Here is a 23935-nt window from a genome sequence, read left to right on the forward strand (position 1 = left end):
AAATAGCTAGCTAACTTGCTGATATGGTTATGCTTTGTGTCCCCACCCAAATCTCATCTTGAATTGTAATCCCCATAATCCTCATAGATCAAGGGAGAGACCAGGTGGAGGTAATTGAATCATGGGGGCAGTTTCCCCCATGCTGTTCTCGTGATAGTGAGTGAATTATCACAAGATCTGATGGTTTTATAAGGGGCTCTTCCCCCTTTGCTCGGTACTTCTCCTTCCTGCTGCCTTGTGGAGAAGGTGCCTTGCTTCCCCTTCACTTTCTGATATGATTTTAAGTTTCCTGAGGCTTCCCCAGCCATGCTGAACTGTGAGTCGATTAAATCTCTTTCCTTTGCAAATTACCCAGTCTCAGGTAGCTCTTTATAGCAGTATGAAAACAGACTAATACACCTGCCAAAGTGAAAGAAAAGATGATCCTACCAAGAAGGAAGAGTTAGAAGAGCCAACAGTTAACTAGGAGCCTCCTTCCTTGGTTAACCGTGAAGACTGTCCACTCCTCTGTGAATTATTGTTATTTAATCCTAAAAATAAATGCTAATAAAGGAATTGAAATATCTAGCAGGATGGCCTCCATTGGCCAGTGAGGGAGGATGAGGTATGGAAATTGTTTTTCTGTTCTGTTGTTGTTTTTAACCTCCCAATGTGATTCCTAAGTGCCGCCAGGGTGAAGAACCACTGGGAGAGATGAGTTGAACATACTGGAGAACATACTGGAGTAAAGATCACAATGAATTTGTTATATCAACAACTTAAAACTCTTCTGCTGAGCACATCTACAGAGGTGCTATATACACCTCTGTCACACAAAGGCTATACATTTCCTAATTACTGCTACTGTTGTGGAAATATTGCTTCAGTCATTGTCTTCAAATATGTAAATACAAGAGAACTAAATGTATTCCAGACAGTTAAAGATTCAGAATGTGTTACTCCTCCCAGAACAATGACACCGAGGACATCATTTTTCCTTTGAGGCCTTTACCTATCCCTCTGCTGAACCATTTATGTGCTTCTTTTTTTTTTTTTTTTTTTTTTTTTTTTTTTTTTTTTTTTTTTTTTTTTACGGAATCTTACTCTGTCGCCCAGGCTACAGTGCAGTGGTGTAATCTCGGCTCACTGCAACCTCCACCTCCCGGGTTCAAGCAATTCTTCTGCCTCAGCCTCCCGAGTAGCTGGGACTACAGGCGCATGCCACCACGCCCGGCTAATTTTTTGTACTTTTAATAGAGGCGGGGTTTCACCATGTTAGCCAGGATGGTCTCAATCTCCTGACCTCGTGACCTGCCCACCTTGGCCTCCCACAGTGCTGGGATTACAGGCGTGAGCCACCATGCCCAGCCCCTTTTTTTGTTTGTTTTTATTATTGTTAAGTTCTGGGATACACGTGCAGAACGTGCAGGTTTGTTACGTAGGTATACATGTGCCATGGTGGTTTGCTGCACCTATCAACCCGTCATCTAGGTTTTATGCCCCACATGCATTAGGTATTTGTCCTAATGCTCTCCCTCCCTGTGCCCCTCACCCCTCGACATGCCCCAGTGTGTGATATTCCCCTCTCTGTGTCCACGTGTTCTCATTGTTCAACTACCACTTATGAGTGAGAACATGCAGTGTTTGGTTTTCTGTTCCTGTGTTAGTTTGCTGAGAATGATGGCTTCCAGCTTCATCTATGTCCCTGCAAAGGACATGAACTGATTCTTTTTATGGCTGCATAGTATTCCATGATGTATATGTGCCACATTTCCTTTATCCAGTCTATCATTGATGGACATTTGGGTTGGTTCCAAGTCTTTGCTATTGTAAATAGTGCTGCAATAAACATATATGTGCATGTGTCGTTATAGCAGCATGATTTATAGTCCTTTGGGTATATACCCAGTAATGGGATGGCTGGGTCAAATGGTATTTCTGGTTCTAGATCCTTGAGGAATCACCACACTGTCTTCCACAACGGTTGAAGTAATTTACACTCCCACCAACAGTGTAAAAGTGTTCCTATTTCTCCACAGCCTTGCCAGCATCTGTTGTTTCCTGACTTTTTAATAATCGCCATTCTGACTGGCATGAGATACTTTCTTGTGTGGCTCTCTACAATGTACTCTTTATTAAGCACTTTGCTGCTGAAATTCCACCTCTTGCCTTTTCAAACGTTAAATCATCTAAATATATTGTTATAGTGTCAATGTTTTTCTATCAATTTTCTCTCCTATCCCATACCCACCTTTGATTCATTTGAAAAGACTTGAGAAACGTTTTACTACTGACACTGCTGCATGTAGCTCTTGCTTATTTACCCATCTGGGGAAACAGGATGTATTTCCTTTCTTAGAAAAGCCAATTTACAGATTACACTAAAATACTACTCCTTCTGCATCACTCAGCTTTTTAACTTGGTAAGTTTTAAGAAATTTCAACAGCAAAGTTGTTATTCAATGGGCATGATGGACTACAAGTGCCTTGAGTTACGTATATCTGCCCTAGATGTAAACTTCATTGTTTTTTGTTGGATGATATTTTAAAAGGATATAAAATAAACTGGTCTAAAGGCCAAAAAAAAAAAAAGAAAGAAAGAAAGAAAGAAACTAGAATGGAAAGTTCCTGTGGGAGAGAGAAGACGGAAAGCTTATTGACAATGGAATAATGCTTTCAACACGGAGAGGAAATTTTCAATCCTATACCCAACCAAATTAAGGTCTCCAATTATTTCCCATTTATCCCTTCTCAGTAAGCTACTGTAGAATGTATTCTATCAAGGAGAAGTAATAATCCAAGTGAGAAAAAGACGTGGGATACAGAAAACAGGAGATCCAACACATGACAAAGGTAAAGGTAAGTCTCAGGATGACGGTGAAGGTAGATGCCAAGACAATGACCCTGCACCAGGGAAAGAAGGGCAAATCATCTGGTTCTAGGAGAGATTTCTTCCAGATGAAATTGTTAGAATTCTTGTTATCTGGAAGTCTAGAGAGATTTAAGCAATTAGTTGGAGAGCCTGCGGTAGAATTAGCAGTAAGTACATAGAAAACCAAGCAAGTGAAAGAAAGACAATTATTAGCTCCAGTGGTTTAAAAGTGCAGAAGAAAAATGAATCATTGTTTTCCCACTACATTTCAGCTCTGAATAGCAGTTATTATAATGTAAAGACTTATTGATCTAACTATGCATTTATATTGAGAGGATGAGAAGTGTCCCTGTGTACACTGAAAAGTTGATAAAATCAAGAAGCAGGGATACAAGCATGTTATTTAGATACAAGACGGTAAACACCAAAACAATCAATTAAGAGTTAAAAGTGGTTGCCTCTGAGGCAGAGGAAATGGGGAGGATGAAGGCAGTGGATAGCTGTTTTTCAGAGACTTTGTAGAATAGCTGCCTTTAAACCTGTGCTTTTCAAACCGTGACTTACAATCTCTCTGGAGTGATGCTGTCCAATATGGACATAAAAATAAAAATCCAGTTCCTCATACTAACCACATTTTATTTTTTAAAGATCTTTTAAATTTTTGTTATTTTATTTTTATTTTTATTTTTTTAGAGCTGGGGTCCCACTACGTTAACCAGGCTTGTCTCAAACTCTTGGCCTCAAGCGATCCTCCCATCTTAGCCTTCCAAAGTACTGGGATTGTAGGTGTGAGCCACCGGGCCTGGCCAACAATAACCACATTTTAAATCATCCACGGCCACACGTGGCTGGCAGCTACTACAGTGGATAGTGCAGATACTGAATATTTTCAACTTCACAGAAAGTTCTACTGAACAGCACTATTTTACAGGGTAATTAAATAAATTTAGTGAGTAACAGCCAACATTTAAATAAATGAAATAGAATAGAAAACCAGTGTGCATCTCATTAGTATTGTTTTTTCACAAAATATTTTCATAAAATATGTGTGCACAGTATTGTGGATCACAATAAGAAGAAGTTTGGAAGCACTCCTTTACATTATGTTTGCAAAACTCTGATTAAAATTTAAAAAAACATAAGGGTCAGGCACTGTGGCTCACATTTGTAATCCCAGCGCTTTGGGTGGCTGAGGTGGGAGGATTGCTTGATGACAGGAGTTCAAGACCAGCCTGGGCAACATAGCGAGTCCCCATCTCTACAAAAAAAAATAATAATAATTAGCTGGGCATGCTGGTGCGTGCTTGTAGTCCCAAATACTTGGGCGGCTAAAGTGAGAAAGGATCGCTTGAGCCCAGGAGTTCAAGGCTGCAGTGAGCTATGATGAAGCCACTGTACTCCAGCCTGGGTGACAGAGTGAGACCCTATCTCAAGACAAAAATACATAAATAATAAAAAAGAAAGAGTCACAGATTCCTTACACCTAGTAGAATCCTCAACTTCTTGTGATCCATAGCCTCATAGCCCTATAGGAAACTCAGAACCTAGGGCATCATTTAAGAAAATAGAGCTTGGAACAGTAATATCACAACACTAAAGCTAGACATGATGGACCATAAGGACTATCATGTTCCCTATTTCTTCTGTCATTTGTCTTTCCCTTTTTGCAAAAGGCATCATTTTTGAAGTTTTTTTGTTTTTTAATGGGAAGAAGAAACTAAGGCTATGGCTAAGGTTATGAGATTGGCCCATGGTTACAAAGCTAGTGTCAATAAGCCCAGGTCTCCTGACCTCTAGATCTAGAACTTTTTTCACAAAATCTTCAGGGGCAGTCAGTTCTTTAAGGTCCTGAGTATGCTAGTCAATACTTTAAACAACTGACTGATGAATAGTGTATAGATACAATAATAATTATTATAATAATAGCTAACATAAGCTATTGTTCTAAACACTTTACATTTTAACTCTCACAACAATCCTATTAGGCAGATCCTATTATCCATCAACCCAATTTTTCCAGATGAAGAAATGCAGCTCCAAAATGTTAATTAATTTGCCGAAAGTTACACAACTACAGTGGCAAAGCCAGGAAATAGAGCTCTTAATGCCATTTTATACACACCCTCATATAACTCAAATTAATTTTTCTCTAAAATATTAATTAGCCTAAAAGTAGCAGTTACAATTTGGTAGCACCTACTAACAATCCATGTTTTGTCCCAAAGTATCAGTGTTACAAAGGGGTTTTACTCTATTGACTGGACCAAAGTAACAGTTTGGGATTCAAATACTCTGAACTAATGGATGGGACTATACAAGCCGGTTTAACTGCTTAATGCAATTCCATAAACCTGGAGATGAGTACTTTAAAAATATGTGTTTAAAAGTTTGGTTAATAATCTTCAAACTTAGAGATTTTATCTCAATGCATAATGAAGTACAAATTGGCTTGATAACATGGGTGAATTTATTTCTTAAGATTTGAGTGCAAACTTAAAAACAAGAACAAACAAAGCTTTTCATCAAGAATAAACACAAAATCTAAACAATTCTGCAATCGTGCATTTTAACAGAAAGTACAAATATGAATACAATTTGCAACTGCATTTAAAAATTAAAATATTTCTCTCCAAATCCAAAACACCACACAATCTTTATCTGTTTTCATCTTGTTACCTTAGAAACATTTGTCATATGCTATCGGGAAAATATAGGCAAGAATTACTAATCAGTTATTCATGATCAAAGAAACATGATTCTCCTTAACTGTGACTTTTTGAATCATTTATCTGTATTTCTGAAATATCACACAATTATACCTCTACTCTAGAGAAAAAAAGAATAAATACAAATATCAAGGAGGCAGGAACATCCATGGAATTAAAGCAAAAGTCACAAGTGTTTGACTTAGAAATGTACATATTGTAGTAAATTTTTAAAGTACAACTTTAGTTGATGGCTGACGTGTATGTAATAATTGTGAGCAATTTAAACAGGTATAAAAATGTGAGATCAAAATCTTTAGGTTTAAATACTTGAAAAGTCACTATGGATATGGAAAGATTTGTTTACATAAACATGTATATTTTTAGATGGAAAATCAAGGGGTAGTGGCATCTCCCTGGTCCCTTAACAATATTTGGATTTTTGCAAAGAATTAGCAGCACCCAACCTTAAGTGTTAATTATGTGTTTCTAAAGGACCTATAACAGATCAGTTGGCAGTGTTCTAGCTTTTGGGAGTTGGGGGCAGATTGGGGGTGCAAATATCTGAGATAAGATAGTACATGCACTCACACATTTAAAATCACCATTCTAAATGGGAAAAAAAAATCACATATTGGAAAAGTCTAAGAAACTCATTCTTAAGGGATAAACAGCAGGGCAGGAATAAAAGCTGAACAGTAGTCTACTTGATAATAATGGTATTTCACTCTTCAAAGGCAAGTTGGGAAGAATGAGAATACTCACATACACATAACTTCAGGGAAAACTTGCCTAAAATTTTACCTTGCAAAACACTGAACAGAAATCTTTACAAAAACCTTCATTCTTGTTTATAATACTTGATTTTTCCCTTATTACCACCATATACATAACATTTAAGTATTTTCTTTATAAATATTTTAGAGCAAAAAGAATGTATTTTGTTGCAATGGTGGCCCACATCTGTACAAAACAACATAAGCAACACACACACACACACACATACATATGCATATATATAAAAAATGATTAAGAAAAAGTGCAAAGAATAACAGTATTAAGATTTTTTGCATTTTACAGTAACTATGGTTCAAGTGTGAATATTTATCAGGGATATATAATCCCAGGTTTTAATTAAAGATTCAAAAAGAAACCACACTCCCAAGTTACTGCACAAACATCAGTCCCTTATCAAGTAACTCTGCCCTTCTCCCAAATCTAGTATTTCCAGTTTCTAAGCTCTTCCCAAACAGGAAAAAATGATAACAGTGTTTTCTTCCCTTTAACTTCCCAAAACTCATCCAAGTTAATCACCCGTAAGTTCGAGCAAGATATTGGGGAAGTCATTCATTATAACCCGCTTTGCTAACATTAAAGCAAAATGAAAGGCTTTCTGAAATGCAAACTACTGATCAAGAATCAAATCAGGAACAGCAAACAGACCTTAAATTACAAATGTAATTTAATACATGTACATTTTAAAATCAATCCCTGTTATCAAAGATAAATTCAGAGTTTAAATCTCTTTCCCAGGTTCAGTGCTGTGCAAGGGTTCTAATTCCAAATACTTACGATTTTATCATCTTTTCTAAGAGAAAATGTTTGCCAGTTAACTTTTTACCTTCCTGTCGTTTTGCTCTTGGTCTCAGCTTTTCAGTTTGAATAAACACAGAAAGGCAATTTTCAGCATTTCAAAAAATGTACTTTCCTCTTAAGTCATTCAAATAATTACAGTTATTTTTAGATCTCAAAGTTTCAAAAAAGCAGCTCAATTTCCCTTTAAACATATTACTAGATATTTTTTGGTGTTGTATATGTTGTTTTATTCTTATTTTAGGCACTGTAATTATTCACAACATTACAATGACTCTATATCTAACCTATGCAACCATTATAATCTTAATACCTTCTAAGGTATTATTTGATTTTGTGTATTATATTACTATTGAATTTTTCCTCCAAGATAAATGGTTGGAAGAGAATTTTAAAGCCCTGCAGCACTTTTGCTTTGAGTAGTGTTAATACATATTTTCTGTCATGCTTAATATTTAAACTTCTGAAATAGGAAGACAAGAGGCATTGGAAGCTGCAAATTTCCTCAAACTACATTCTACTCCAACTCCAATTTATTTTGTTCAACATTAAATATTTTTCTTTACAAAAACAAGTATATCTTAGGCTAATTTTTAAAAACAGAATTTCTGCTCTATAATAACACAGCTAAAGGGAAATGACTTTTCAATTTCAGCTGCACTAGAACTATGCAAAACTAAGTTAAAGTAAACCGGACAACAATTTTAATAACTTTTGGTTTTGTTTTCTTTTTACTCTATCTTTAGAATGATATACTTTACATTCTAACAGCTCAACAAAGGCTTAAAATTCTAGAAGTTGAAAACCACCAGGCTACCTCCCGCACAACTGTCAATAAGAGAGCAACATTTTATTTGCCCCCATACATTCGTTCAATGTCTTTGAGGTAATGGTTCTTCAGCTCCTTCCTTTTCAGTTTGAAAGCATCAGTTACCAAACCAGTTTCAGGGGTCCATGGCTCTGGGCTTAATCGAACCTTGATTGGAATTTCAAATCGCTCCAATTTCACTGAAATTAGAAGTGAAAGATGGGAGAAAAAGAGAGGGGGGGAAAGACAGGAGAAAGGAGTGGGGACAGGGAAAGAAGGGGAAGGAGAAGCAATTAATAAAATATGAGTTTTTCAAGATTTACCTAGATGATTCGGGTGTTGAATCACCAATCACCACAAACTTATTTAATGGTATGCTAGATAGTTTATTAATGCTACCTCTACCTTACAATTTCATTTTATATTTCTCAAAGTATACATAAGTTGTTTCAGTTGGATAGTTTTAGTCTATGTGGTTATTAAAATATACATACATATACATTATTTATACACACACACACACACACACACACACATACACATACACACACATCTTCCTCTTCAGAGACTTTGTATCTGCCTGAGATGGTCTTTCTCAATACAGTTGTGTGTCACTTCCATACTTTATCTATATGTCTGCTCAAATGCCACCTCCCCGGAGAGGACTTCCCTGACCACTCATAACCAAAGAGAAGTCCCTTTGTCTCTCTATATCTTCTTAACACTATGCTTTGTTCAAAGTAGTTATCACCACCCAACATATTATATATTTGTTTTACCATGGAGCTAAAATGCGAGCTCCATAAAAGCAAGGTCTTTGATTTTTTTCACTGCCATCCATACGGTTGAGAGCCCTCCATAAATACATACAAGTTTATTAATTCATTCTACAGAAAAGTCTCTAGACAAATACTCTTTATAAACTTTACTACGTATTTAAATGCAGATTAAAAAGGGGATTGTGAATTTCATATCTTTAAATGGTATAAAAACTGATGCAATGAATATTGTATTTGAGTTAGATAACTTAATACATATTGGAAAAAATATACGGAAGGACATAAAGGTAATTAATACAGTATTAATACTTTTAAATTCCATAAATTATATGCCATCAAGTTATTGATTATGACTACAAGGGTAATTATTTAAATTATGGAGGCCTATTAACAGTAATGTTAATCAACAGATGTTATGTTAATCAACATAAAATGTTATTTTATGTGATTATTTAAAACAGCAATTGCCAAGAAGCAAACATTCGCACATTTTTAAAAACTACTACAAAATAGCCTAGCTGAGTTTAAAAATGATTTGGTTTCAGTGGCAAGCCCAAAGAACTCACATTCACCAAAGTTCTTTTCTAGTACTAGTCTACGTTTTATGAAAGCCTGATTGAACTAGCGAGTTTCTCACTAAAATGACAGAAAAATATAAAGTTGAGTATGAAAAATTAAATATAAATTAGAACCAACTTCCTAAGAATAATGCCTGAATGGGTCGTAAAGGAACATAAAACTTGCTTGAATTAACCAGGTCTACTCTGTTATTAAAGTACAGCTCAGTTACACAGAGGTTCATAAAATAAGCTTATCTGCTCCCAAGGTCACATTTGGAACTCAAGGAAACAGTTAAATTCTCAGCTACAGATTTGGCCCCCAAATTTTTTATTTCATTTTACTTTTCTTACATACATAGGTCCTGGTCCAGAAACACTGACAAAATTGGGACAAGGCAAACACATTATTTCAGTTGCACACAAGCAAATGAAAGCAGGCTGAAAACAATCTATTTAGTTAAATTCCTACTTTAAAGCCAAAAAAATAAAGACTGCTATAGAAGTTTCATCTTGAAAACTCCTAAACATTATCTAATACCCCAAGCCATAGGAAGCAATGGACTATCACAGTTTCCTGTAAACAGAATAAATTGCCAACAAGTGAGAAAGGTTAGGGGAAGGAAAAACAAACAAAAACGTGGCATTTTTATCTGAATTAACTAGAACATTATGAAATGTGACCTGCAGGTGGCAGCAAATATCGATTTTCATAGCCATTAGTAGTTGCTCAAATCACCCAAAAACAAGTATTTTGCATTCTTATGATACTATGTATACCTCACAATTACACTTAAAATATGAAGAGGCCTGCTATGAAAGATGTATAATTTCTGACAGATTTGCTGAATACAATCAAAACTATTTTACACTTTTTTGCATAAGTCTCTGAAATTATAATTTGCACAATGTTGGCAAGATAAATCCTTTGTGGCACAAAAGGTTTATGATTTATACATTTAGCTCATGATTACCATTCATTATCCAGATCATGAGTTACATGCCTCACTCTAAGCACAGGGAAGTTATGAGGACCTAGTGGGTCCTAGGATTTTATTCTGTCTTCTAACAAAGTGAGATACAGTTTGACTTCCCCCATTGTTGCTTCTACACAATTAAATATGCAATGGAAAATTATTCAAGTCACATTCTAATCCATTAATATATTCAGAGGATGAATAAGAATAACTACAGTGCACCTCTGATGATTAGCCTTTTGGTTGAAATACTATATATTTCTTGAAATACTATATTTAAAGAAAATACTATATTTGAAATGCTATACTTAAATACCTAAAGAAAATACTGTATATTTTTGGAAATACTATATTGAAAGCAAATCAGGCTTTGTATCAAAAAAGGTTCTGGGAGCCTGGTGTCATTAATATAAAAGTGTGTTATATCAGTAATATTATAACAAAACCACCTTGAAGAAGGAAATATTACGTCACACTGTTTTTATAGGCATAAAATAAATAAGCTTTTTCAATCTGATTATGTTAACAGGCAATTGTTATTTAAAAGTTTACAGTGTCTAGAATTCAGAAAATTATTCTTGGGGAGAAATTAGTTTTCAGGTAGAAAAACTATTATTATAAACTATATTTTTAAACCAAAATGTAACCTAAGTAGTTAATATTTTTAATAAATAGAAATAATAGAAGCCCAGTTAGAGAAATAGGTATATTCATGTATCTCTGATAGGAATATAAGCCGGTTCAGTTTTCCTGGGGAGAGGCAGCAATTTGGCAATGAGGAAAAGTCTTTAAAATATATATTCTCTTTGACTCAGAAACTCTGTTTCTAGGAATTCACACTAAGAAAATAATCACATAAGAAAATAATTGAGTATACAAGATTCGTGTTATATTTGTTTACAGTGATGGGGAAGAAGGTGAAACTCACCTAAAAATCTAATAGGGACTTAAATGGCTGTTCATGCACTGGGACTGTTTAGTATTTAAAATGATACTGTAATTTTCTATTTACAGACATAGAAAAACTTCAATTATGTTGACAGGTTAAGTATATATACCAAAATGTAATCTCGCCACCCAAAGATAAACTACTCTCAAGTGATTTTTACTTCCTTCTTTGTAATATTCTGTTGTCCAATATTTTATAATGAGTATAGATAACCTATAATCAGAAAAATGATATTTTTATTTGTAAGAGAAAAACAATGGGTTAAAATTAGGTTAACAGCTTCCAACAAAACACGAAGAGTATATAGTTTTTCTCTGTTCTACCTAAAAAAGAATTTAAATTGTTTAGAATAATTTAAAAATGAAAAAGGTATTAACCACAAGGCAAAAAGTGAAACAAGAGAAAAAGGGCATTGAATGAGAAAGTGCAACAAAATCTTAGAAGACAAAAAGCAAAGGAATTCGTGGTAATTAATTTAGGGCTGAGGAAGCCAAAGCAACTACCAACAAAAGAGGGTGCCAACAAGCAGCAAACTGCCCTCACAGTAGAGCCCAGGCAAGTGCCCCTTAAGCCTGTGCCTCTGAAGATAGAGATGAGGGGTAAAGCTGGAAACAGCAGCACTGGGCTCCAGCCTGTTTAGAGAATAGTTCTTCCTCACCCTATGCTGCTCTTCTCAAAGCCATTTGTAGGCAGGTCTACTTTTTGGAAAAACTGAAGCAGAGACTCGGGACTCATGGACATTAGGTACAACAGAAGGAGGGAGTAAGGCTGAAAAGAGAAGGATTCAGTGAGGGTGAGATCCACTGCTCTCCCATCCCCCAAGTAACTCCTTTACCTCTTTCAGCTACCAGAATTCTGGCAGTCAGGCTAGTATCGCCCGGGCAAGAGACTGGAGAAATCTCCTTTGGAGAAACAGAATGACTTAAGAGAAAAAGACACTAACATTGGAATGCCTTTTCAGTGAAGCCCAGTAAGCTTTCCAAACAGTTTTTTAGTACCTGGTTCTTAAATATGGACATACAAGGATCAGCAGACACTTGGGACTCAACAACCAAGGCAAGCATAAAGGGCAACTTGGAGGTAAGAGACAATAACAGGAGAAGAAAACTACATAAAAAGGATTCCTTTAAATATCCTCAGAGGAATAAGAGACAATGCATTGACTGCATCCATGAAAGAGCAACAGGGTGCTATTAAAAGGAACACTGAGAGAACAGGAACAAGCTCTTGAAAATTAAAATTCTGATAGTGGAAATTGGAATTCAGTAGACAGAAGAGATGATAAAGTTGAGAGACTCTGCCAGAATATAAAACAAAAAGAGAAATAGAAAATTTTAAAAAGGATAATAAAATTAGAGGATGAAAGCTGAAGTCCAACAGCCATATTAAAGTAGTCCCAGAAACAGACACACAGGGTGGGGGGAATTATGGGGAAAAAAAGCAAATGAACAAACAAAAGATAAATTAACATTTCCCAGAACTGAAGGGCAGAGATCTCCATACTGAAAGGGCCCACAACAAGTATGCACAATGATAAATGATCAAAGACCCACACTAAGATACATCATTATGAACTATCAAAACACCAGAAATTAACATAATGACTCTGAAAGCTAGGAGAGATAAAATAGATCATACACAAAGGAATGGGAATCAGGATGCAACACTGGAGTTGGAAGATAACAAAGCCAAGTCTGCAAAGTGTTCAGGAAAAATGATTTAGAATTTATCACTCTAAAATATGCCAAGACACATCTCAAGGGTGAGGACAGAATAAAAACATATTCAGACATGCAAGCACCGTCTCAAAAATTTACCTCCCATGCACCTTTCTCAGGAAGCTGCTGAAGGATGTGCTCTACCCAAACCGGCGAGTAAACCAGGAAAAAGACAGATATGAGATCCAGCAAACAGGATCCAACATAGGAGAGAAGCAAAGGAAATTCCCAGGATGATAGTAAAGGGAAGCCCTGGGGAGCAAATAGTCTAAATTTCAGCACGAGGATAAAGGGCTCTAAGAAGTATGTCTCCGAGAACAAAAATACAGACATGCTATCCTTTCCTGTATTAGGGAGAATTTTTACAATTTTATCAGAGTTTAGAGGAAGAGTTAAGAATAGGTATACAAAAAACTAATGAAGAGAGGAAATTTTAAGATCCAGGGAAACACAAAAAATTGTCCAAGAAAGGAAATACAATCATAAAACACTATGTAGTTCAGCTGTGAATATTTTCATAGTCATAACGGAAACATGGGTATAAAATGCAAATTGTACTATCTATTGGAAAAGAAAAAGTGTGGTGGGGAAGGCGAGGAGAATGGTTATAAGAAAGCTAAATCATCTTCTATGGTTAGAGGTCCATAAAAGTCCGTAACATCACATATGAAAAATTCAAGAAGGGGCAATATAACCATTTTCTTTAGAAAAATGGAGACGAATGCCAGAAACTTAAAAAAAACAACTAAAGTTGAAGACAGATGAGACTTAGGGAAAAGAGGGATACAATATGGGCTGCTTTTTGTTGCAAGTCCATAATACTGACATTTTTTAAACTATATATAGTTGTTATATTGATAAAATTTAAACTTAAAAAAAGGTTGTAAAATCAGCCACCCACATGGAATCCCTCGTTGGGAAAAAAGAAAAAAAGCCTACTATTGAACTTGAGCATTAATTTTTAATCTCTTTAATTTTCCAATCAATGTTCCAATAAGCTTTGTCAGTCCTTTCTGCTAATGTAAAACTGTTGATTACTCTCTTTCCTGAAACTCTCTTAGCAGTGGTCTGCATGGGCATTGCTCTCCTGGCATCTTGCCAATCATGCTTCCCACATACATCTCTTTCTTCATCCATTCCTTATATGCTGGTGTTATCCAGAGACCCATCCACAGCCTCCTGTTCTCCCTTTACAATCTCACCCAAGGTTGGCCCATCTACTTTCATGGTTTCAATTATCCCCGAGTCTACAGTAGAGTCCAGGCCTTTCCCAATAAGATTTGGACTATACACAACCGCCTGCTAGACATTTTAACTTTGATTATCCAAAACGTGTTTTTTTGTTTGTTTTATACTTTAAGTTCTAGGGTACATGTGCACAACGTGCAGGTTTGTTACATATGTATACATGTGCCATGTTGGTGTGCTGCACCCATTAACTCATCATGTACATTAGGTATATCTCCTAATGCTATCCCTCCCCCCACCCCACGACAGGCCCCAGTGTGTGATGTTCCCCTTCCTGTGCCCAAGTGTTCTCATTGTTCAATTCCCACCTATGAGTGAGAACATGCGGTGTTTGGTTTTCTGTCCTTGCGATAGTTTGCTGAGAATAATGGTTTCCAGCTTCATCCATGTCCCCACAAAGGACATGAATTCATCCTTTTTTATGGCTGCATAGTATTCCATGGTGTGTATGTGCCACATTTTCTTAATCTGGTCTATTATTGATGGACATTTGGGTTGGTTCCAAGTCTTTGCTCTTGTGAATACTGCCGCAATAAACATACGTGTGAATGTGTCTTTATAGCAGCATGATTTATAATCCTTTGGGTATATACCCAGTAATGGGATGGCTGGGTCAAATGGTATTTCTACTTCTAGATCCTTGAGGAATCGCCACACTGTCTTCCACAATGGTTGAACTAGTTCACAGTCCCACCAACAGTGTAGAAGTGTTCCTATTTCTCCACATCCTCTCCAGCACCTGTTGTTTCCTGACTTTTTAATGATGGCCATTCTAACTGGTGTGAGATGGTACCTCACTGTGGTTTTGATTTGCATTTCTCTGATGGCCAGTGATGATGAGCATTTTTTCATGTGTCTGTTGGCTGCATAAATGTCTTCTTTTGAGAAGTGTCTGTTCATATCCTTTGCCCACTTTTTGATGGGGTTGTCAAAACGTGTTTCAAACTACATGTGTCCCATACTGACCTCATCATCTTCTTGTATATGCCAGCTCTTCCTCTTGTATTTTCTAGCTCAATGAGTAGTAGTATTTACCTTGTCGCTTCAGCTACAAATCTGGGGGCTATCCTAGACTCCTCTTTTCCCTTATCTATGTTATCCAATTAATCACTGAAGTATGCCAATTTTGCTTCATAAACGTTTCCTGATTCCCTGCTTCAGGCCCTCATTACTCACTACCCCCAGTCTAGGTATCTCCTACAGTCTTCTTCAACTAGCCTTCTGCCTCAGTCCAGTCCCCTTCAAATTCATCTTCAGCATGGCCTCCAGAGTGACTGCATCTCTCCAAAATGCAAACCTGGCCACATCACTAACCTAGTAACACCTGCCAATGGCTCCTCACTGTCTACAGGATTACATCCAAATTTCTGAACACAGCATAGAAGGTACTACACAACTTGGCCGCTGCTAACCTCTACAGCCTTACCTCATACTTTGCACTGTACTGGTAACACCAGACTCCTTGTAGTTCCCCGCACACATCATCCTTTTCATACCTATTTGCCTTTCTCATGTTGCTTCTTGGCCTAGAATGCCCAACCTAGTTAACTTCTAATTAACCCTTAAGAATGAGCTTAAGTGACATCTCTTCCATGTCCTCCCAAGTAGGTTAGGTACCCTCATCTGTGGTACCATGATTCTCTGTTCATCTCTCTATTGCTGTTAAGATTGTTGTCTCTCTCATGTGCCCCTCTCACCTGATAATGAACTACATGAGAGCAAGAAATGAGTCTTACTACTTTCTGTATTCCTAGTGTGTAACACAATTCCTGGCATATACTATATAAGCAGATTTTCTCCAACTGGTTATTAATGTACCATCTGAGATAGTCCATTTACAGAGCCAAAGTATACACACAAAGCATAATCATGGTTATAACACTATTTACTAAACTTAGAGTTACTAATTTCTGCTTTACAGACACAAAGTAGATTTATATAACAGATCTACCCAAAGATGGACCATTCCAAACACAGGCTAGATGACCACTTTGGGAAAGATGTTGAAACATGCAATAAAGAACTAGATAGGTTATTCTACTATATGACATTGAAGGATCCTTCCAACATGGAAATCCATTATACATATTTAAGAAATAGGTTTCTTAAAATCCTGTATTTTATTGTTAAAGCAAACGTCTTGAAGAGCCTAATGCAAAAGACATCATTAGATGACTTTTAGTGACTATACCAGTCTAGCAATTTCCTACTTACTGGCATTTGCAGCTTCTCGAATTTCTTTCAGTATTTCAGCTTCCATAGCAGGATTATTGCAGATATCAACCCAAGTTCCTTCTACCCCTTTCTGTTGTGCCAAAAGTGTCAACCTTTTCTGGTTAGGAACCACAAAACTGATCACATAGGACTGATCACTAAAAAATGGAAAATAAAATAGAAATGAAAACATTGAGAAAAGTTATTCATAAACTAGTCAATGAAACAGTACAGTACAGATAATTCCAAATATATATTTCTCTTATTTATTAAAGTTTCATTAGGAAATAATAAAACCCATAGTACCAGCATAAAGAAGGACATATAGACCAATGGAATAGAGAAACTAGAAGTAAACCCTTGTATCTATGGAGAAATGATCTTTGACAAGGGTGTTAAGACCACTCAATGAGGAAAGGACAGTCTCGTCAACAAATGGTACTAGGAAAACTGGATATCCACATGCAATGAATGAAGGTGGACCTTTACCTTACAACATATACAAAAATTAGCTCAAAATGGATCAAAAATCTAAACATTGAAGAGCTATTAAGTCGGTGCAAAAGTAATTGACATTAATGGCAAAAACCGAAATTATTTTTGCACCAATCTAATAAAACTATAAAACTGCTAGAAAAAAAAAACAGAAGAAACACTTTATGAGAATAGATTTGGCAATATTTCTTGGACGTGACACCAAAAGCAAAGGCAACAAAAGTAAAAAACAGATAACTGGGACTACATCAAAATTAAAAACTTGTGTGTATCAAAAGATTCAATTGGCAGAGTAAAAAGGCAATCTATGGAATAGAAAAAAAAATTTGCAAATCATATATCTGATAAGGGGTTAATAAACAGAATATATAATTTCCACAACTCAATAACAAAAAACCAAATAGCTCAATTAAATAATGAACAAAGAACTTGAATAGACATTTCTCCAGCGATAATCATAGGAAAAGGTGCTCAGTGGCACTAATCATTAGGAAAATACAAATCAAAACCAAAACAAAATATCCCCTCACATCCATGAGGATGACTATTATATAAAACAAACAAGCGCTAGTGAAGAAGTGGAGGAACTAGAATGTTTGTGTACTGTTGTAGGAATGTAAAAATGGTGCTGTTGCTATGGAAAACAGTATTGCAGTTCCTTAAAAAATTAAAAATAGAACTGTCATATGATCCAGCAATTCCAAATCTAGGTATCTATCCACATAATTGAAAGCAGGATCTCAAAGAGATATATGCATACCCATTTTCCTAGGAGCATTATTCACAACAGCCAAGAGGAGGAAGCAACCAAAATGTGCACTGACAATGAATATATAAACAAAATACATTATATGGATACAATGGGATATTGTTAAGCCTTCAAAATGAAGGAAATTCTGACATATGCTACAACATGGATAATCCTTGAGGACATTATACTAAGGGAATTAAGCCAATCACAAAAAGGCAAAAACTATATAATTCTACTTAAGTGAGATTTCTAGAGAAGTCAAATTCATAGAAACAGAAAGTAGAATGGTGGTTCCCAGGGGAAGGAGGGAGGAGGAATAGGAGTTGTTGTTTAATGGGTATAGAGTTTCCATTTTGCAAGAAAAAAAGATCTGGAGATTGGCTGCACACCAATGTAAATATACACAACACTACTGAACTGTACATTTAGAAATGGTTCAGATGGTAAATCTTACGTTATATGCTTTTTACCACAATTACAATTTTTTAAAAAGAATAAAACCCATAAAAATAAGACATATCAACATATAAAGAAAATGGCTCAGTCTCTTAGGCTTTTGATTTAGAAAAACTTGGGTTCAAAATTCATCTCAACATGTAGTAGTTGTGTTACATTTTTGGGAAAATTACTTATGCTAAGTCTCAGTTGTCATGGATGTTAAATGAAATAACTTGTCGCATAGCTAAGTATTTAGCAAGATGCAGGTGTCCAATAAATAGTTAACACGTCTGAGTTATCTAAAATGATCTTCAAGCTGTTGAATTCACTAACTTTCATAAATGTACAATTCCCCAGATCTGATGAAAATTTTAAGAGAAGTCTATGTTACCCTTATGATAATATGTAATCACATTATTTTCTAAATATCTTTTGACTTATGAAACAAAAAATACAACTTTGGAAAGTTACCTTTTGGCAAAAGCACAGATGTTGTCAATAAGTGGACAATTCTTCAGCGCAGCTTCTACTTTCCCAAGAGATACATATTCTCCTGCTTGTAACTTCACTAGATCTTTCTTACGATCTGTAAGTCATAAAGAATGTTAAGTCATCCATAGTCTGTTTAACTAAGGTATATGCAATTCTGACTGTCTTCTTTCAATATCATTGCCTTAATCATTATTTACAAAACTACTTCTTCTAAAATTATTATTAGGTTGGTGCAAAAGTAATTGTGGTTTTTGCCATTACTTTTAAAATGGCAAAAACTGCATATATATAATGCTTGCCCATACACACCAGTTAAAAAGAAAATGCCTAGTTAAATAAGTATTGGCTAAAAGTTACACCTTATACCCAAAGCTTAAGCATCTTATTATAATCTTAAATATTATAATCAATTTAACAGAGGGAACTAGGACTTTGGAACCTTCGATTTGAATGGTAACTCTGCCTGCTACTAGCTAAGTGATCCTGGGCATGTCAGTTAACCTCCTAATCCTCAAGTTTTATCAGGATAATGATGCCTACCTCATACAGACATATCCCACAATGTCTGGCATATAGAACACATTTAACACATGTTAATTCTCCTTTTCCACTTTTGATATTATCTTGTTAAAATGACAGTTCTCTAAGAAAGTGCTAGCACAGGATGGCACAGCTTGAATAATCATCACATGGCCTTGCAACCTTCGTATGAGGGCTAATTTGCCTACCCGTAGCCTGGGAACCCACTCTACAGAAATAACCTTTGATTCCAGTGCAATTAAGGAACAAGGGGGAAAAAAGCTTATTGTTTCTCAACTGAACCACGGTTCCTGGTTCAAATTTCTAGATGAAGAACCAATTTTCCCAGGAAATCTCTAACTATATTCAGGTCAGATATCATGAGGTCCAGCGACGGATTGAAATCAGTCACTAGATATAGGTGAGGAAACTCTATGTCTTAAAAAAGACTTGCTGAGGGGTCCTCATCAGCAAGTTTTAACTTTTGCCTCATCCAATTGAATAGCACAAGGGCCCATTTTGGAGTCATTTTTTGAACATAAAGGTCCACTTCAGTAGACTCAATGACGACAATGCCAAAGTAACTGACATTCTCAGAACCAACTAGTGCTAAGGATTGATATTAATTTTCTAAGGTTCAGGCCTCGTTAGACCCATATAAATAGCCAACAGTAAAAAAAAAATATATGTGCCCATGCTGCCCCTTGGGTGGAGAGGTAAACAGTGAGGAAGGCCTAGCATAGAGTATGTTATAGGAAATAGTTATATAAAATCACATGTGGTTGACCAAGAAAGACGTCCTCTGAGCTCTTTTTGTTTTCTCATTACCAATTTGCTATTTCCCTGCCCATTCTCTCTACACTCAATGCTGCTGTTGCTAGTGCTGCTAGTACTTACACTAAGGTTCAGGCTCTGTTTAGAATATTTTACATATATCAACTCATTTAATCTTAACAACAGCCCTATGAGGTTGGTATTGTCGTTGTTTTGCTGATGGAGAAGCTCATACATAAGTAAGTTAAATAACTTGTCCAGAGTTTGAACTAATGGAACCATCAACTTTATTAATGACTGATCAATATTACCTTTCATATATACTGAAGTTATAAAAACTAAAGAAAACCATAAAAAGAAAACATTCTGACCTATAATCTGTAAACATCCATCGGGATGGAATTCTCCAATATCACCAGTGCAAAACCACCTTTGTCCATTTTCATCCACAGAATAATCTTCTGCTGTTTTCTCTTCATTTTTAAAATATCCCATGGAGATGTTCTGTCCACCAATTACGATTTCACCTCTGGGGTTTGGCTTGTCATTAATTGTATAACCGCCTGGAAATCATAAAAGTAAATTAGTTATTGTTCTACAACAAATTTCATTAATTCTTAAAGTTTATATGTATGTTAGTATTTTTCTGCTGATCAAATTTTATATCACGTTATGAGAGAACATTAGTTTATATTTACTAAAATTTACATGAGGATACTGGGTGACTGTGATTTTAAAAACACCAAGAAAGGCTCAATGATAATCACCACCAACAATCATCCATCTCAAACCTTCCCATACTACAACATTTCACACTTAGAACACCATTAGAGCTTAGTGTTCAGAGTTCTGTTAAGATAAAATCACCCCCAGGAAGAGTAACACTTGAAGCTGTTATAAGTAAATTACTGACATACTGATATCAATGCATTTCAAATTTTTTCTAAGGAGGTTTTAACCAAAAAGAACGTGCAATAAGTACCCAAAAATGGTAGCACCATAAAGTGAGAGGGAAAGGCGGGGGGGACTATGGGAAACAGGAAGAAAATTGTATTAATTTTGCCTGTGGCCAGTCATGACTTTAGAAGTTCAAACGCTAAACTAATTGACAATAACTACTAATATATTTTATCACTACTCATTACCTCTGTATTACTGAAGGAAGCTACTTTAAGGAAAATATACAAAAATCTAAATTTGCAAAATAAGATACAGATTAGATTTTGTGTCATAAAAGGATTAAAATCAGGGTTCCTTTCAGCTGTTAGCTGCTCTGATAAACTTAAAAATATTCAAAATTTCAACATGATAAAACCCATTGTATGTTAAAAAAAAACTGAGATCATTCATACAGTATAAAGCCAAAGAGTCTTCACAGCAAGGAAAACTCCAAATACATGTTCAACAAGGAACCTACTCCCCAAAACTGACATTAGGGCCCAGTACCAGGAAATCAGAAAATAAAAATTATAGTAAAACTTGGTAAGGAGATTTCTGCCTTTAAACATTTCTCTGATTCCACTGCCTAACAAATAAAAACTTACCTAATAAAATAATTCTGATGTTGATGTCCAAAACACATACACACATACTATTTTCTTCAGATTTTCACGGTAAAATTGGAATGCCACTACCATGGAAGAAGGGAAGACTAAGTCCCAAGGTGTAAAACTCTTGGGAATGCAACTGGCTTTTTAAAATGTGTTTTTAAAAAAGAAATAGTCATTTGCTCATAGAGCACTGACAATAACACACATAATAAAAAATGCTTTAGAAACTTTATGTTAGATAAAAACGCATTCATTTTCTTAGGGTTTGGACAACCTAAGGGTTGTGTCCTACAAGGTAACTTGTACTTTAAATTTTTAGTCCATGGTTCCATCCTAAGGTAAATATTCTCTTGTAAAATCTTAAGCATTTTAATTATTCTTCCTTTATCTGACATGGCTAGGCTGTTAATTATTTGTTTTATTTAACAATCTACTTTATTGTAGTTACTGTGTATGTTTAGTATCTTTCATTAAGAAGACTGGTTGATATTTGCCTTCTGCTAATTTGTAGAAAGGATGACCATCAATGTCTCTAGGTTTCTTCTAAGTGGCTTGTCTCTGCAGGTACATATAAAAATTCAACTATACAAATAGCTGGACAGTTGAGTCTCAACTATGAAAATCTTTTCTGGGGTCAAGATCTAAGAAGTTGGTGTGTGTATGTGTGCAACCCATCATTCTATCCCCTAAAAATCTGGGGTTTCTTTCTCAGCCCAAATATTCTCACTAGTAAAGTCAAGTTTCAAGGATCCTCACCTTCTCCAAACCCAGAAAGCTCCAGTAAGAGTTTTTTTTCTCTTTACCTTCAAGTATTGTCAAGTTCAGAATCATTAATCCTAGATTCTAGAGATTTTATTTACCTCTTGGGAACCTAAAGATATCACTGAGGAAAAAAAGAATGCATGGGGACAGGCAACAGCAAAACAGCAGAGAATTATTTGCTTCCCCAGACTTTAAAGAAATGAAAGTCATAAAGCTGACAGTAGTTTTCAGCACATCTTGAATCACTAGAGCTTTTCATAAAATTCTTACCTTCTTGCCAGTCTTTTAGCTTAATTTCACAGCAAATAAGAGGGGCTCCAACTCTACCAGTAGTATAGTCAGTTACTGTGAGGGAAAAAGTAACAGAGATATTAGCATACCACATTCCAGATTTGTACCAATGTACTGGGAATATTAGAGTTAGAGCCAGAGTCAGAAAAATGACAAAAGAAGGAGTGCAAAGTGTGATCATTTTTCAGTATTTCAACTCCTTTTCAATAGTGCAATGGATTCCATTGTTGTTACATCATTTTTGCTTTTCATGGCTATATTTTATGTAATTAAGTACAAAAATATCTGTTAAAGGAGGAGAGATGGCTCCACCGTTATCTACCTAAGATTGTCATAAGATAGATTTTGATTGGAATTCCTGCTCTACCACTCATTGGCTGTGTAACATGGACAAGTAACTTAGCCTCTCTAAGCCTCCATTTCCTCATCTATGAAATGGAGATAGTAACAAAAGCTACTTCATACACGGATATGCTGTGAGGATTAAATGAGATGATACATGGACAATGCTTAACACTTCTTGGCACAAGCTAAGCCTTCAAAAGATGTTAGCTGCTGTTGTCAAACATCATCATGATGATGATATCCCTTTGCAATTTGTGATTATTGCTAGCAATAAACAAATATTTATGGACAGCCTATTATGTAAACAGCATATTAACTATTGTGAAGAAAACACATGAGAGATAAGGAGACTCTGCACTCAATGACCTTACAAATGAACTGGGAAGAAATGCATGTGAAACAATTCAGAGAACATTTAAATACTAAACTGCATGGCACTGAAGGTAAGCACAATAGTAGCTTAGAGACTCAAAAATGAATGTAAAATGAAGTAGTTGGGAAAGACATTATTGAAAAGTGGGCATTAAAAGATGGTTGTGATCAATTAGCAAAAAGGACATTCCAAGAGAAGGGAAAAGAAAATACAGAGAGGTGAGACCAAGAATGCCTTTATGAGAAACAGTAAGAAGATTGGCGGGTCTGGAGAGAACAGCCAGGCATATGTATATGTGGGGAATAATGGAAAATGATGTTGGATAAGTACACTAGCATCAGATTAAAGATGTCAAAGCTAGGTAAAGAGGTGTTTAGATTTGATACATGAGGTATCAAGCAGTGGGTGAGGTGGATGTATCTAATAGAAGGATACAGGATAAACTAGAGGTGATGTAATGTAGGCAGACACAGCTGTTAAAAGGCTATTAGGTCAGGCCAGGCGCAGTGGCTCACGCCTGTAATCCTAATACTCTGGGAAGCTGAGGTGGGTGGATCACCTGAGGTCAGGAGTTCGAGACCAGCCTGGCCAACATGGTGAAACCCCCGCCTCTACTAAAAATACAAAAATTAGTCAGGTGTGGTGGCGCACACCTGTAGTCCCAGCTACTCAGGAGGCTAAGGGAAGAAAATTGCTTGAACCTGGGAGGCGGAGGTTGCAGTGAGCTGAGATTGTGCCACTGCACT

At 35.9% G+C, this 23935-nt stretch overlaps 1 protein-coding gene across 7 annotated transcripts in view; it reads right to left on the bottom strand.

Annotated features, from left to right (window-relative positions):
• Window positions 1–5300: 5300 nt before the first annotated feature.
• ACSL4 (acyl-CoA synthetase long chain family member 4) overlaps window positions 5301–23935 on the bottom strand; it is an 80860-nt gene continuing 62225 nt past the window's right edge. For 6 of the 7 annotated variants that reach the window (XM_030806723.1, XM_030806725.1, XM_030806726.1 and 3 more), the window contains 5 exons: window positions 22451–22525; window positions 20240–20431; window positions 18555–18669; window positions 16400–16557; window positions 5301–8157 (listed from right to left, as the gene is read on the bottom strand). In XM_030806723.1, coding sequence (XP_030662583.1) covers window positions 8000–8157; window positions 16400–16557; window positions 18555–18669; window positions 20240–20431; window positions 22451–22525 — 698 coding nt within the window. In that variant the 3' untranslated portion in view covers window positions 5301–7999. The remainder of the gene's footprint in view (window positions 8158–16399; window positions 16558–18554; window positions 18670–20239; window positions 20432–22450; window positions 22526–23935) is intronic. The other variant, XM_030806728.1, reaches the window with a different exon arrangement.

Source organism: Nomascus leucogenys, chromosome X (genome assembly GCF_006542625.1).
Source record: "Nomascus leucogenys isolate Asia chromosome X, Asia_NLE_v1, whole genome shotgun sequence".
NCBI lineage: Eukaryota > Metazoa > Chordata > Mammalia > Primates > Hylobatidae > Nomascus > Nomascus leucogenys.